The sequence below is a fragment of the Nipponia nippon genome, unplaced genomic scaffold (assembly GCF_047370975.1).
Source record: "Nipponia nippon isolate SJK-2023a ecotype South Korea unplaced genomic scaffold, ASM4737097v1 scaffold_5, whole genome shotgun sequence".
In the NCBI taxonomy this organism is placed as follows: domain Eukaryota; kingdom Metazoa; phylum Chordata; class Aves; order Pelecaniformes; family Threskiornithidae; genus Nipponia; species Nipponia nippon.
In genome coordinates, this window is record NW_028262369.1 from 37,049,854 (window position 1) to 37,065,031 (window position 15,178).

The following is a 15,178-nucleotide window of genomic DNA, read 5'->3' on the forward strand; positions in this document are numbered from 1 at the left end:
CAATGACAACAGGGTGGAGTGTTCAAAATGGTATTTATACCAACAAAAAATATTTCTTTAAAGTTTAATTTTGAAGTTCAAGATTATTTTCTGTTCTGGAAACAAAGAAAACAATTCTGCACAAGTCTGAATTCTGGAGACTTAAAAGCCCACACCCAGAAATATGGTAACATGAAGAGTGATGAGCTAGTAACTTTGAGAAAAATGTGTTATTTCAAATGCAGTGACTGGATGCTGATAAGCACATAATTTTTGCTGCAGTGATTTAAAAAGACAGCTCTCCTCATCTATCACTTCAATTTTCTTGAGGAGGTTAACATATCCACAAAGGAACTTGCAGAAGGGAATGGATGTCTACATTCCTGCTGGTCAATACAGTAATTTAGCATTTTAACACAAAACTATCTTCGCTGCAGACATTGTTACATTTGCATGGACTGCTGCTGAAGCAGTTCAGGTACACTCACTATTCCACCAATGTAGCTGTGAGTGCCCTAGCTTCTGAAATTGTCCAAGTACGTGTCAGCTGAATTTACTATTCAGTAATTGCACAGAAAATTCAGTGTTGACATATTAAAAGACAAAGACATTTTTGACATTTTAGTATGTTGACATATTAAAAGACACTTTTGCTGAGTAATTTTTAAGGTGGCTGGTAATTACTCACTGAAGTTTAAGCCATGAGATCATGCAATCTCCATTTGTAGTGTTAAAGACTAAGAAACGTATTATTTCTTTTTGCTATTTTTAATTAATAACCACACAAACTGAAGAACCACCTTACCTGATAGAATTTTGTTTCCTGTTTTCTATTTTCATTAAAATTTGTACATCTGACCGAGGAGACCCCGTATATATTTTTAATCTGAAAAAGAAAAAAAAAAGAATATGCAACAGAGATGAAGAAACAATGATGTACAATGACTTTTCTTGCTATCATCCGTAAGACATGGATATCTTTTGCATGTCAACAGCCAAAAGTATATATTTCTTCATAAAGACAAAAATTTGCCACATCCTAAGTATTTCTTATAAATGAGGGCTACGATTACTAGTATGTTTTTCTAATTACTCCAAAGGAAAGGTTCACTCTCACCCTCAGTGAGGTTAATTATGATTACATTCTTTAGAATTACAGTTGGTTTATTTGATCTTTATGCCACAAGTCTATTTCTTAATCTTTTCCTGGTTTACATTTGGTGGCTATACTCCAGGGTTAGTTGGTTGGTGAACGTTAGGATGGTTTTCATCACAGAAAGTAAAGATGTACTGCTGACTGGGAACTCAGCTCTGCATGCTGAAAGTGCAGCTAGTTTAAGCCATTTATTCAGAACCGTCCCCTTCTTTTATTAGTGCATTAGATGAACTAGGCAGAAAAGTTATTCAATACACACCTTTGACAAACTACAGGATCTGACTCCACTGGATCAATATACGGCTTAAGGATATCAGCGAGTGTTTTATCGTCAGGCACCCTTTCACCAAAGATAAAAATCAAATACGTAAGACATGGTTCATCATGTACACAAAAATCTATTATCTGAGGCATTTGGAGGAAGCTGTATATTTGCATGCTACAGCAGCACAACTGGGTACTTTATGGGACCATCATAAATGTGTATCAATACAGCATAAATAATTGACAGCTTTATCTCAATTTCAACACTGGGACTTCACTGGCATCTACAAGGAGTAAACAGATGCGTATCTCTAGTTTCTAACCCTGCAGGAGAAACATGCTGTTCCTACAGCCCTAGAAGTAGACAAGGGCATGCTTCTCATCCCCCTTCAGGCTAGGAAAAAAGGAGAAAGATTTGTCAACAAAAGCTTATTTTTTGCCCCTTTGCAAAATGTGCTTGTGCGATTTCCTACAAAGCAAACAATGCAATCATTTCATCCTATATGAAGGTCAGCTCCAGTGTGCAGGCGAGGAGGGATGGCAAATCTTGCTGAATGTATGCTCCATGAGAACAGAATATGTTAGGTGTACAGGATATCGCTGTCATGAATATACAAGCTGCTCTGTTTACACAGAGAGGAGGACTAGCGATCAAACATTTTGCCCGATTTGAAAAGCCAGCTAGCTTTCAAAGAGGAAAGGACTACACAACTTTAAGCATTTTTTTCCATTTAAACGCCCTTTTAATTAAGACTAAAAATAATATTCGAATTTACCTTGTATAACAGAAATAGATAAGAACTGATCAAAGTATTTTGCAGTTCAATTTCAACAGACTAATTTAAACTTTATAAAAACCCGTTTTTCAAGGTCTGTACCCTTTTAAAGTGTATTCAGCATGACAGTGAGGAAATACGAGCTTCAAATGCCAGTAGAACTTTTTCTCCCTGAAAAGAAAAAGAAATGCATATTCTTAATGTTAGCTGGTAACTACTACTTGTTTTTTCTATGATAAAGCTCGGTAGCCTATGACATGGGCGCAGAAGAAAACACGTAGTCAAGATTTTGAATGGTGTTTTCAGAGAGTAAAAAGGGGCATGTAGAGAAGCTGAGAGGCACTTTGAAAGATGCACTGCTCCCAGATCCTGCTGAATTTCAAGTCCTCATGGGATAAAAATCTGTTCCCTACAAAGACAGGTAAGATATCACCAAGATATCAACAGCATTTCACATTTTAAAAGGGAGTATCTTCCAGCTGACTTTCTATATGTATAGCTGCCCTTTAATTTCAGAAAAGGAAAATGCTTTTTGGCTTATCACCCAGGACAGATTGCCAAACCTGTGCAACAATAATAGCCAGAAGTCCCAGCTGAGGCCAGGTTCTACATAAAATAGGGGACTCGACTTTTCACAGCAGTGATTGCCTAAATAGGAAATATGTCATGGGCAGGGAGGGAAGCTGCATTTTGACATAACATGGGTAACAGAAGTTAGAAAGAATAAATGTCTCACAGAAAGACCAGGAAGCTTTTGGTAGAGACAAAAATTGATGTCATGCTCCCTTCTCCAGTTTGTTAGTTTTAAGACCTAACTTCCCTTTCCAGCTAGCATAATTAATACCTGAGGATAGAAGCTACTGAAGCATGGTTCCAGTGCAGTATCATCTTAAGAAAGGCAGTATTACCTAGAGGATACTTTGCTAGATTAGGAAGTATCTTTTTGCCTTTTTACTCATGTTCAGAAATGCTGCTGAAGTCAATATTGACTTAAGACAAAGCATTTTCTCCGTCATTGCTCCAAATTCTCCCATTTGGTATGGTGAGCGCAACAATAAATATTTTTCTAAAAGAAATCTCCTAAGAAAAAGCACAGTCTAAAAGGTAGGTGCATGGCCCCTTGCTCTGGTTCAGAATTTTACACTCATAACAAACAGCAAAGATTTGGAAAAGGAAGGAGGGAACTACTACCATTCAGAAACTGGAGGCCAGACATCTATGTGAAGCACAGGAACATCTAATGGTACTCCCCCCCCGCCTTTTTTTAAACTACTTAAGACCTACGAATCATTATATCCAGGACAATCACCATCAGTTATGCAAAGATTCTGGTACTACAATTAAAAGTAAACCCGGTGTTGTTCCAACATGTTGTTTAACTTGCCTATCAGGCAGATGAAACATTATCCAGCAGGTTCTAGCTGGCTGCAGAGACAAGTGTACGTGCATCCAGTAGCAAAACACTGAACAAGTTAGCTGCTAAGTTCAATTAACTATGATACCAATTTTTAAATGCAAGCACTTTATTAAAAAAAGTGCTCTTATCAAATAGATAATCATTCCCTTACCTAGTTATTCCTAAGAGAAAACTGAGCTTTACAGATGAACTACACTTGCCGTAGTATAAGTAAAATCAGAAGTGTGTTTACCAAAGAGAGAGGAAGCAAGAATCCTAGCTCCAAGGAGCCACTAATTAGAATAAAAAGAAGTAATGAAGGCCAAGGTCCCCAAAGCAGCACGTGACTCAGCAGAGTTGTGCAGCATGCCTTGGGATTCTTCCCCTCTATCTGGTCATGTTTGTTAAAGCCAAGAATGAGAAAGCCTTCCTTAAATGAAAAGGTGAAGTTAGAGCACAACAGGTCTGAAAGAGGTTAGAAGACTGTATGACCAAAGCTGGAGGATAACACAGAAAACATTATTAATTACATAGCATATATAACCAGAAGCTGAAATAGTATCTTGCCTCATGAATTTTATGCTATTCTGCATATTGGTATGATACCGTCTTAGATTACCAAACTGAAAAAGGTTTTGAAATAAAATCGGTGAGTGGAATATTGGAAGTTTTTTGCAAGATGAGTGAAACAAGGTTTTGCAATTCTTCATCTTGACAGCTGAAGGAAGCATCACCACTACCGTATGCATAGAACAAACTGGAATATCAACAGGGTTATGGAACCAGTTCAATTGATTTGCGATTAACAAGCCTGTGATTCCTCTCTCAGACATATGTTAATATCTGGCATTTAACATGGCATGGTATTAATTCAAAGCACCTTCTGAAGGAGACTTTAGTAAAAGCTGGTAATCTTTAGACATAGAAACAGGGTCACCATCATTAGCTGCAGGAAACACTAATGATGGGCACATTTACTAAAATACTTACAAGGACTGTTCAGATGAGGTTTTTGATATACGTTATCAACTAAAATGAGGCTTTCTAGCGTTTTTTCATTTAACGCATCATCTTCCACAAATTTTTCCAAACAGGCCATGTTTATCTACTCTAAGTGACCAGCCTTTCCTGTGATATGGATTTTCTTTCTGCAAATTTTTAAATCAAAACAGCCAAAGCAATCGGAGTACTGCAGATCTTCCCCTCCGAAGTGGAAACAGACAAACCATGACACAGTTCACAGAAACTGGAATGTGGCCTACAGGGCTGTCTCCAACACAGGCCCTTGAAAAAGAAATGTTCCCGAAGTACTTCTAGCTATCTGCTACCTGTTAGAAATACTCTGTGTCTGCAGAAACGGTTGTCACACAGCACATTCTGATTTCACATGCAAGACCAGTTCCCTGTGGGCTCACTGAGGCAGACTCAGCTCATCACTGCAGCTGTATAATCAGCTTAAGAGGGATCTTTTCAGACTTTCGCCCTCCCTCCCCTTTCGAGGCACAATCTAGTCTATAGAATAGTGCACAGAAAGAGCTGTGCACAGGGAGCCTGAACACCGAAGTTAAAAAGATCACCGCTTGTCAAAAAGTTTCACTTTGGAAAATCAGAAATGTTGATTTTTTTTCAGCATGCTAATACCGGAACTACAGTTACTTAATCTCACTTCAAAGCACTCTTGCCGGACAGTAAATGGCAAGCAGAAAGAGGTAAGATGAAGAACTGTGTAGAAGGAGGCAAGGAAAAAAGAAGCTTAGAATTGGAATAGCCTCATTCTCTTCACTGTACAATGAAGTCTTGAAAAACAACCTGCTGGGTGCCTGTTACTAAAGTGAAGCATCCCTCACCATCACTGATGCCTGCCCAGTTAGAGAACTTGATGTCAACTGTATATGCTATCAAAGCCGCTTCACAACAAGTTCTGATTAAAATTAGATATCCTGGCTCCAGATCTCACTGACTTCATTTTCCATTATGGCTCACTGGGGTAGTATTTCCTTCAAATACAACTGACATGTACTATGTTCATTTTCTAAATGAAAATGCTTAATTGAGTAAGTCATCTGCAGTTGAGTAACAGCTCACTGCATGAAGTGTTCCATGCTGCTCAGCTGCCATGGAACGCCACTCCACGGTTTTCTTAATACCAAGGCACTGACTACAAAACTACCAAATGGCAGAGATCTGGATGAGGCACAAGCACATCCTTGATGTCAGTAAAAGCAGCATCACAGTCCATCCCTGCATTGCTTGGCTTCACATCCTATTCTGGCTGCTTCAGAAGCATGGAAACTGATCAGAGGGAAAAAGAGGAGCCAAGCACCTCTTCCCCTGTGTGAGTCATAGCTGCAAGTTATGTTCAGAAGTGCACAAGCTGTTTTGCAATTGCTGTTCTTCTAAAGAAAAGTAACTGTCTCCCTTTCATTCCTCCTAAAACTTAAAAAAAAATATTTTCTATAATCAACTGTAGTTTTCACAGAACTACATGTAAATGATTTTTACATTTTTCACAGCAACAACTGAAAGATTTTTACTTCTGATGTTACAAAGACAGCAGCAGTATATACAAAGTGGCTGTTACCTTCAGCTAGCTCTCAGGACAACTGCAAAAATTCTGACCATCTTTTATGGTGCAGTACCTAGGAAGATGCTCCAAGTACTGCAGGTGCAGGCAGTACAGCTGCGGGGAATTAAAGGACAGATCTACAAAGGATTCTGGGACTTGGACATACCAGTTAAGTGCCTTGGTAGATTTTTAGAAGGGTCCAATGTTTACATATTTCTTAAAACATCTATGAAATATCTCATAAAGCTTAACTTTCTTACCTAGGTTTCCTCTGAACAGTCAATTTTGCCTAGATTGCAGTAGAAGGTTTTATGTATATAAAACCTTTTTAAATGTGTGTGTGTATATATATATGTGTAAAATAAAATATATATCCACAAAAAAAATCCAAATTCATCACATCTTAAAATACCAATTGCAGTTCTGGCTCTGCAGAAGTACTTCACTCCCAGCTTGTCAAAGACAGCAATTCACTGATGATTTTGTTTCTATTCAGCAACTAATATTCTTAAAATGTTTTAAAAATAGGATACAGGACAGCCTACATCCAAACCTAAATACTGTAGTATTTCCCATGTTACTTTGAATTGATAAAAGACATAAAAAGGACATAAAGAAGTTTAATGAAGGATCAGTTATCCTTTAACTTGACAATACCCAGTACTCTCACCTAATGCACTGAAGTTTAATTGAAACACTGGGCATTCAGTGTCTACACCTTTGGATAATAATGCCTTTCTCAACTTTCTTAAGCAATGAAGATTCAGCCAAAGTAAGTGACTAGATTCTTTTATGGATTAAAAAAAAAAAAATTAAAATAAGAGAACACTCAGAAGCGTGATGATTTCATCCCCCCTGCCCCCCCCGAACTCTGTGTTCCGAGCGCCAAATTGACTTTGTGGCACTTTTAACAACACAGCACAAAAGAAGATGTCTTGTTTTCTTGAAACTTCATCAAGCTAATTCCTGGATTTGATGCATAAACATTAAAACTGAAATATTTCTACTGAAAGTTCATATGTTTCCTAGTTACAGTAAACAGCAAGACAATCAATGAAGAAACTGAAGCACACTTCCTTTGTAACACATATGGTCTTCTATCAAGGGGCCTCCCAACAGCAGGAGATGTTACTAACCATATGTGTTGCAATAATCAAAAATGCCGGGCTTGAACAGAAAGTCCTGTGTAAATCAAAGGGACCCTGTGAAGGCCGAGTAACCCAAACTGTAATAATCTTTAAAGAATAAAACTGTCCTCTAACTTCTGCAAATAAACAAAATTACCATCAGATTCACTATGAGAATAAAACATTTCAGTTGCTAAAAAAAAGAAAAAAAAATCTCAGTTGCAGAACTCGGTACTCATCTTCACGTGGGGATATTCTGAAAAGCTACTGATTTACTGAAATGCATGAACATCCTGCTCTCTGATCACTCCACAGTAGCATTCCTTTGCCTGGGAACTTACTTTGGTGGGTCCTAGAAAGCAAGCAGAACTATGTACTAAGAAAGAACTAAATTCAAGTTTAACAGCTCCAACAGTGTAATATCAGCCCAAAACCCAGCTCAAATAACTCCTTGGTGAATTCTCAAGATCAGCAACACTTCAAACAATTAATTTTAATTATCCCCGCCTAGCTAAGGATTAGAGTTGACATTTTAGGGCTTTCAGGTGTACCTCAAAGTAGCTTCTGTAACACTAACACTTAACTGATGCTAATCCCAAATTTCCACACTATATTATTTTGTTCTCAGAATTAAATCAAAGAGAGATAATGAAAAAGATTCCTTCTTCTCCCACATATATCATCTGATCAAATGCTCCCAAGCTGCAGGCATCCCTTCCACCAGGGAAGGAGACTTGTAGCCCTCTAGCCCCTCTTGGCAGGGAGGAGAGGTAAGAAGGATTTTGTCTGGGACGTGCTGTGAATGGAGCGCGGAGGAAGCTGGGTGGAGATGGCTCTGACAGTGTAAGCAGCAGGGAGGGCTGGAGCAGGGCAGCACAGACTGCAGAGCTGCACTTACCCATTTCAGCTTCTCACGGCTGCCATCATCTCCCAGCAGGGAACCAAGAGCCATGGAGTTGCAAGCTCCCTCCCCTCTTCCCATTTGCCCTCCTGACTGGAGCTCCCCAGTTGCTGCCCCAGCCCTCGTACCAACCTGGTCACATTCTCCACCCCTTTCCCAAAGGCTCCCTATTCCCGCAGGCCACCCCAACTCCACAGCAGCACGTGTCCAGAAGGGGAACTATCACTTCTATTGGAAATAAGGGCACCACAGGAAAGGTAGGGTGAAGCAGCACATTAAAAATAATTTGCAAATAAGACGTCCTAAACCATCTCTAAGTCAGACACCCCATGCGTTCACAAACCAGACTCGGACTCTACTTTCTAATAACCCTCCATTATCTAATAATATTACAAGTTAGTCTAATCCACGGGTTGCCCAGCATTGGCACATACGCTTTCACAACACCGAATTTAGCAAACTAATGGAAACCAGGAAATGAAGAGTCTGGTTAACACATCCAAACAACCACTGATCTGTCCTCCAGAGCTGGCATGGGCAGGGGATGATAGAAGAATACATCTTGTACTTCCTAGTTTTGGATTACTCTGATTCCTGCCTTGTACAGCCTAACAGCTTGGCTCACACGGAGAGCGTGAAGAGGACATCAGAGAAGACTGTTCTCAGCCTTCCATGCACATGTGTAGAGCAGCTTCGAACATCCACCCTCTGCAGCAACGCCTCTGCAAATCTTGACTGACAAGCAGCGTGAGAAGGGGTTCAGATCTACACAAGAGTAGACACACCAGACCCTGACCACTGTCAGGTGTTATGCTTATATAAAGCAACTATTTGCACAGCTTTACCGCATTTGAACGTAATATTCAACAAAACACCATGGGTGTCATGACATCACACGGGATAGGTGTTAAATGGCTGATACTCACTGGTTCGATCAAACCTGAGGTTTGATTCCTCAGGAACACATGTAAGGAGAGTAAGCAAAACATGTCAATTAAAAAAAGAAAAAACAAAAACAAAGGTGAATTTTTAATCTGCATCACTGAATTCAAACAGCCCATTGCTGCGTGAATAACAGTAGCAGCAAAAGAAAGGAAACGTTTCCTTCGTGTAGTACTCACTGAGCATATTCCATGCCCTTGGACAGCATTTACAGGAAAGAGATGGTTATTTCCTATCCTCTTAAGAAGAGGGAACGTTATGTTCCTTCTGATGGGATGTGAAAGTCCCAGAAAGGCTAGCATCCCAAAACAACAACCCAAAATAATACCCCAGGACTTTACGATTGACAAAAAAAACCCAGTAAGGCATTCTCCCAGGCAGCCTGTGAAATACCTCCGTGCCTATTTCCCAATAAGTCACCTTCCATGCACCATCCTCTTAGTTTTTAAATCTGCTTCTGTTAAACAACATAAAGCATGACACACATGAAAATGTAATCTGCTCAAAGGTAAATTCGTTCTCAACACAAGCTACACTTCAGTATGTACCCAAAAAGGCTTTCTAGAGAAAAAGAACTGAAAAACATGGTACATGAAGGCAATTTTCTATCAGCACAGCATTGTACCATGCCCAGGATCTTCCCAATCTTCCCAATCTCCCTGTATCTGTGCCTTTTCTATTCTTCTGCCCTTCTCTTAGCTACTGATCCCAGCAAGCATCCCTGGGCTTTCTGCACTTGCTCTGGCTCTTAAAGACTACTCATTACCTTGTACTCCTAAGGGTGTTTGTGGTGTTTTATCCACAACATTGAGGAAGTTCCCCAGGAAAGTTAAACTCAGCTCTAAGTCTGAGATATTTCAACAGCATGAGACTAGCAGAAGATGTCTGTAAAAGGTAGAGCATGTAGCCAAGGAAAAGAAAGTCAGTGCAGAGGCAGACAGCCTCTGCTTGCATGATTAACATCTGCAAGGTTTGGGGCTATCCCCTGGTCTGTTCTGAGGGGAGAGCCTCAGCAACGTATAAATTAGGGGTAGAGGGAGGAGAAAATGCCCCAGATTGCCTTTCTTTCCATTGATCCACCCTGGGTTTTCTCTAGCAGAACTGGTAAAATATGTAACTTTAAAAGGTTACACTTCTACACCTGTTTTATGCCTTATGTTCTGCTAAAAATTAAGATATCTGCAAAAACAAAAACCTGTGCTTTTGCCCCAGAACAGAAGAAACGGTACAGGCAAGGTTGTTGAGCTGTTTTTCAGGTTGGTTATTACTTTGTCAGAGAGAGACACCTGGTGGCTAGTCAGTCCTCAGCCATCGGCACCTCACCCTGCCAGACGCCGCACTTTACACCATGGCTTGTACATCTGAGGGAAGAGAGGGAAAAATGCATCCTGAAAGCAGAACTTGCCACCAAAACTGCGACCACGAAGAAAACAAGTGGACGATAGCTGGCACAGCTGATTACTGTGAGAAGCTCAGAAGGCATTTATATTTGCTCCCAGGAGGTCATCAAGCTGAACTCTAGACCTGTTTCCTGCCATAATGAAATAGTTTGTAATTTTTTTTTTTTTTACTGTGAAAATACTTTAAAATACAAACTCTGGATATCAGAGAAAACCCACAGAGTGGATAAAGGGAAGAACACTTGAAGTCTTCTTAGCTTTTTTCCTGAATTCATATCTGTCTGTCTGCACTTGTCTCTCTAAGCTGCGCTGTATCAAGCATCCACATCCTCCAGCATAGCAACTCCTAACACGGCACGCAACAGAGATAACTGCATTGGAAGCACCTCTTCAGACTTAAAGTCAGCCTTTTCAGAGAGAGGGATTTTTGCAATCATTCCACATCAATCCTCTGTCATAAACCCTTAAAGAAGCGTTTTCTTTTTCCAGCAACAAAACTCAATGTTAATTAAAAGATGGAAAACCGCAACAGCACTGATTCTTCCTCCTGTTACTTAATGTTGGTATTTTTCAAAACAACGCATGAATTGCATGACCTGCTAAACTGAGCTCAAAGAGCCTGAAAAATGAAAAGCTGCAGCAAGAAATATTAAATCTAGATAGCTTTTGTAAAAAAATCGTGCAACTAACAGATTTTAAAAGCAAGCATGTTGGTATGAATTCAGATTCTCATCATTACGCATTCAGTGAAAACAAAGTATTGCTGACTAACCAACTGAAGACTCACGTGAAATTGAAGGTGGTTGAATTTTCTCTTCTTTTTGTAAATCCAACGGGCAGCGTTCTCAGGTCAATATTACACCTTCGAGCTTTGTTTCTCAAGCAATATAACTAGTAAAAAAAACCAACATTATTTTTAAAAAAAAAATTTGAATAATATATTCAAAACCTGAAAGTTAAACAATAAAAGAGTAATGCTGACAGGAATTATGGGAAAATTGTAGAATAGGTCACATTTAATGAAGTACTTTCTTTGACTTTTAAAAAAACCCATCATGTATGAAAAAATTAATAAAGTAAGCCTAGAAACTAACTGACACATTTTCAGGTGAAGTTTTTCCATGGTTAAAAAATAACATGTCAACGACCTCTTTACAGTACAAGTTCTTCATCATACCGTAAAAGCCACAGCCAGCCGTTGAGGGTGTGATACCACCCACAGAACTGTTTTTTGGGCTACCGCTCCACTAGCAGAAGGGATGCACAAGTACCATCTCAGCCACTCTGACAAATTCCGATTTGGAGGTAGCACTAAGGATGTCATCCCGTAAACATGCCTAGTACCACACCCTAAGACCTGCGACCTAGGTAGCATCTCACCATCTTCAGCGCATGTTTTCAAGACATCATGGTGATAAGTACACACACCGAGTATGACTTCTGCCTGAGAGAAAGCTGGACTCTTCGGGATTTACTTTGTCATCAACATGAGTTCTTTCCAACTGAGTTTAGTGCTATATTTAAAGATATCTTCACAAGACTGGAATACAACATGGCCCTGATGCCTTTCTGTGACATATCAATGAGTCAAACTATTTTGGAGCGGATTTTGGTTTTCTTTTTTTTTTTTCCCTCCCCTTTTTGATCTTGGTCTTCACAGTTTATCGTCATAGGACTTGCAGGAAATGCCATACATTTCTGTGATCTCACTAATGCTTTACTGGAATTGAAGGAGTTTCAACAAAAATCCCCTCTCACCCTTATAAGGCTGGCTTTTATTTCATTGTTGCTTAGACTTACTCTTTGCAGAACTCTAGTTGCTTTCATTTGGTATATGGGGAAGCACGTTATAATTTTTAGGCAATTAATAAATTCATTGTTTACCTGGGAATTTTGTACTTAAAAATTCAAAAAAGTTGCGGAGGTGGAAGGAAACGATCAGGCTTTCTGGACACACATCTATCACCAAACAGCAAGAGTCGTCATGCATCAATTTTAAGAACGTACACTGTTAGCAATTTATTCTTCTAAACAATTGGACTTAGCCATCAATACTATTGTTACACAAACCTAGAGACTTTTTTTGATTTCTGGCTCTAAAATTCAGGGTCATTCATACCTTCGTAAGAGAGGTATCAACTCTGAAATTTGGATTGGGACTGCCTCAGTAGGAATTCAAAGGTAGTCAACCCTATCTCCAACAGACCAAGTTGCTATTTTAAAACTTACAAGTTTTTTTGCTGCTGGACTATGCACAGTAGGATGCCGAGCAGCAGCATCAGCTGTCCTTCCTACATCTTCCAGGAAACGATAATCTGAAGGTAAAAAAAGAACAAGGAAAAATGTAGTGCTAACCCAGTAAAGCCAATGAATTTTAAAAGCAAAAGGAATGTTCTTACCGCTCAAAAGGTTCAAGTCGGTGAATTCATTTACAGAGACAAACGCTGTTTTATCCCTGACTCCATTACAGCTCAGTGCAAGCTTATGCTTCTTTACACACAACAGACTGAAATGACAAAAAGAAAAACATTAACACGCCATGTACAGCACGAGTGGGGAGAAAAAACCAAAACAATTTAATTCAGATAACAGATACCTGCATGAATATTTCATGCATCGTGGACATCTGTACTTAGCTTCCTCTTCACTACATGTTTCACATCTGAAAGAAGTAAAAAATACCTCTTAACAAAGTGGCATCTTTATGCCTGACTGGCCTGGGAAAGTGCCTGCTCAACAACCAGGCACTATGGCGCCATCAATTGGCATTTTCAGGAAAAGTTATCTGAACCTTGAAAGAAGAAAGAGAAAATACAAATACCCTGGATTAGGTAAGGTGGCAGACAAAATAACGCAAGCTAGGGAGAATATCTCCAAACACATACAGGGGTCTTACCTATATTAGAACACACTGCAGATGCTTGAAAAAAAGAAAAAAAAAAAACCAACCATGCTAACCGCAGAGTTGGAAGCACAGCAAGGCTGTATCAGTTTACGCTTCGTGGCCTGGTTGTATCAGTGCTTTTCTCCATTTACATCACCTGTAATGTGTATCGTACCATGCTGGCTGATAATGCTCCCAGTTTTAGGCAGGTGGAAAATAAATGCCAAGGATTCACATTGAAACCTGAACACTGCATCCCATTTTTTCAATGAAAAAGAAAAACCATGCCAATATAGTCAGCAGAACTTCTAGCTGTTAGTACTGCAAACTCCAAAGTCAGGGAACCTCTCAGGCACAATGTGTAAGCTTTATGAATATAGCTAACAAATATTATCTCATTAAAAAAAATCCTCTACAAATATAATCTTCTGCTTTTTAACTAGGCTGCTACAACAGATGTTTCCATTCTTTGGAAAAAGTTCTTGACATATTAACTGAAACAATCACCACTTTTCATTTATTTTAATTCTGACAAACGGGGAAGGGAAATAACCCTCTCCCCGCATCAGTAAAGTTTTCAAGAATGGCGCAAACCCACCACGTTCAACTACTGGAGGAAAAACGTAAGCCTCAGAATACCGTTCCTCCTCTCCCCACCACACGCTCGCTGCCAGCTGCCAGGGGAAGCGTGAAGGCCAAGCTGAGCAGTACCATCGCTTGACGAGAAGGTGGCTCGGTATACTGGCAGCACGAAGTATTGTAAGAACAGAACAAAACAAAACTGTTTCATGCGCTGCAAAACAGAAACGTTAAATACTCGGAACAAGGATTCCTCTTTTCTTGCAGCGTCCCCGCAGCGCCCAAGGCGCGTCAGTAGTTCGCTGCCATGCCGGAGCGGAGACTTTGCCACGCGTCACCTGCGCGCAGACCCCAGTCACCCCGCAACAGCAGAGGCCGCCACCCAGGACAAAACTCACCCCGCGCCCAGCAACCGACCCCAGAACTGCCCGTACCGAGGCGGTAACGCCCACGGCGGAGCAGGCTACTCCCCTCCAGACGTACAGAGAGGAGAAACGAGAAGGCGCGGGGGCCGCGGGGCAGGGGACAGGGATGCCGGGCACCTCGGGCACCTGCGCTCCCCGAGGCCCCGGCGCCCCCCGGGGGGGAGGCAGGCCCGGCCCGCAGCAGGCCCGGCCCGCAGCAGGCCCCACGGAGCCCCCGGGGCAGGCCCGCGGCGCCGCGTGAGGAGAGGCCGGCGCAGCCTTTCCCTTCGGCGGCCCCGCGTTTCCGCGGAGCCCGAGGGAGGCGCACCCGGGGCCCGGCCGCGCGGCCGGGAGGCTCGGCGGCCACGGGCCTGTGCAGGAGTCCCGAGGGCGCTCCCGGGTACGGCCCTGCACCCCGCCCTCGCCCCTACCTCTGCAGGGACATCTTCCGCCCGCCCGACGGCCGCCGAGGGCTCTCGGGGCCTTCCCGCTCCGCCATGGCTGCACGGCGCCGCCTCCCCACGCGGTGCCCGGCGGGGCCTGGCCGAGGCGGGCCCGGCCGCGGCCTTTCCTGGGCGGCGGCGCCGCCTGGCGGCCCTCCGATGGCGGCGGCCTCACCCTTTCGCGCGGCGGGCTGGCGCTGCCGGGCCCTGCCCCGGAGCGGGGGAAAAGGGCCGCGCTCCCACCCGCCGCGGGCTGGAGGCGGCCCGCAGCCTGCGCCGCTGAGGGCATCCTCTATCCTTTAGGCTTTGTCCCTCCTGCTTTAGGCTGGGCTTCAAAGACCCGCTTACCAGGTGCTCTTTA

General features: G+C 41.8%; 1 protein-coding gene across 4 annotated transcripts in view; it reads right to left on the bottom strand.

The window, feature by feature from the left end:
* Positions 1-14,953, bottom strand: part of ZNHIT6 (zinc finger HIT-type containing 6) — a 34,546-nt gene extending 19,593 nt beyond the window's left edge. The window contains exons 1-8 of one of the 4 annotated variants that reach the window (XR_015699084.1): positions 14,806-14,953; positions 13,104-13,169; positions 12,907-13,013; positions 12,737-12,822; positions 11,295-11,398; positions 2,278-2,346; positions 1,395-1,475; positions 785-865 (exon numbers count right to left, since the gene is read on the bottom strand). Coding sequence is in view for 3 of the 4 variants with exons in the window: in XM_087733678.1 (XP_087589804.1) it covers positions 785-865; positions 1,395-1,475; positions 2,278-2,346; positions 11,295-11,398; positions 12,737-12,822; positions 12,907-13,013; positions 13,104-13,169; positions 14,806-14,873 (662 nt within the window). In the remaining variant the exon portion in view is untranslated. Of the gene's footprint in view, positions 1-784; positions 866-1,394; positions 1,476-2,277; positions 2,347-11,294; positions 11,399-12,736; positions 12,823-12,906; positions 13,014-13,103; positions 13,170-13,989; positions 14,308-14,805 lie in introns of those variants that run through there. The other 3 variants (XM_087733680.1, XM_087733678.1, XM_087733679.1) reach the window with 3 other exon arrangements.
* Between the last annotated feature and the right edge of the window lie 225 nt (positions 14,954-15,178).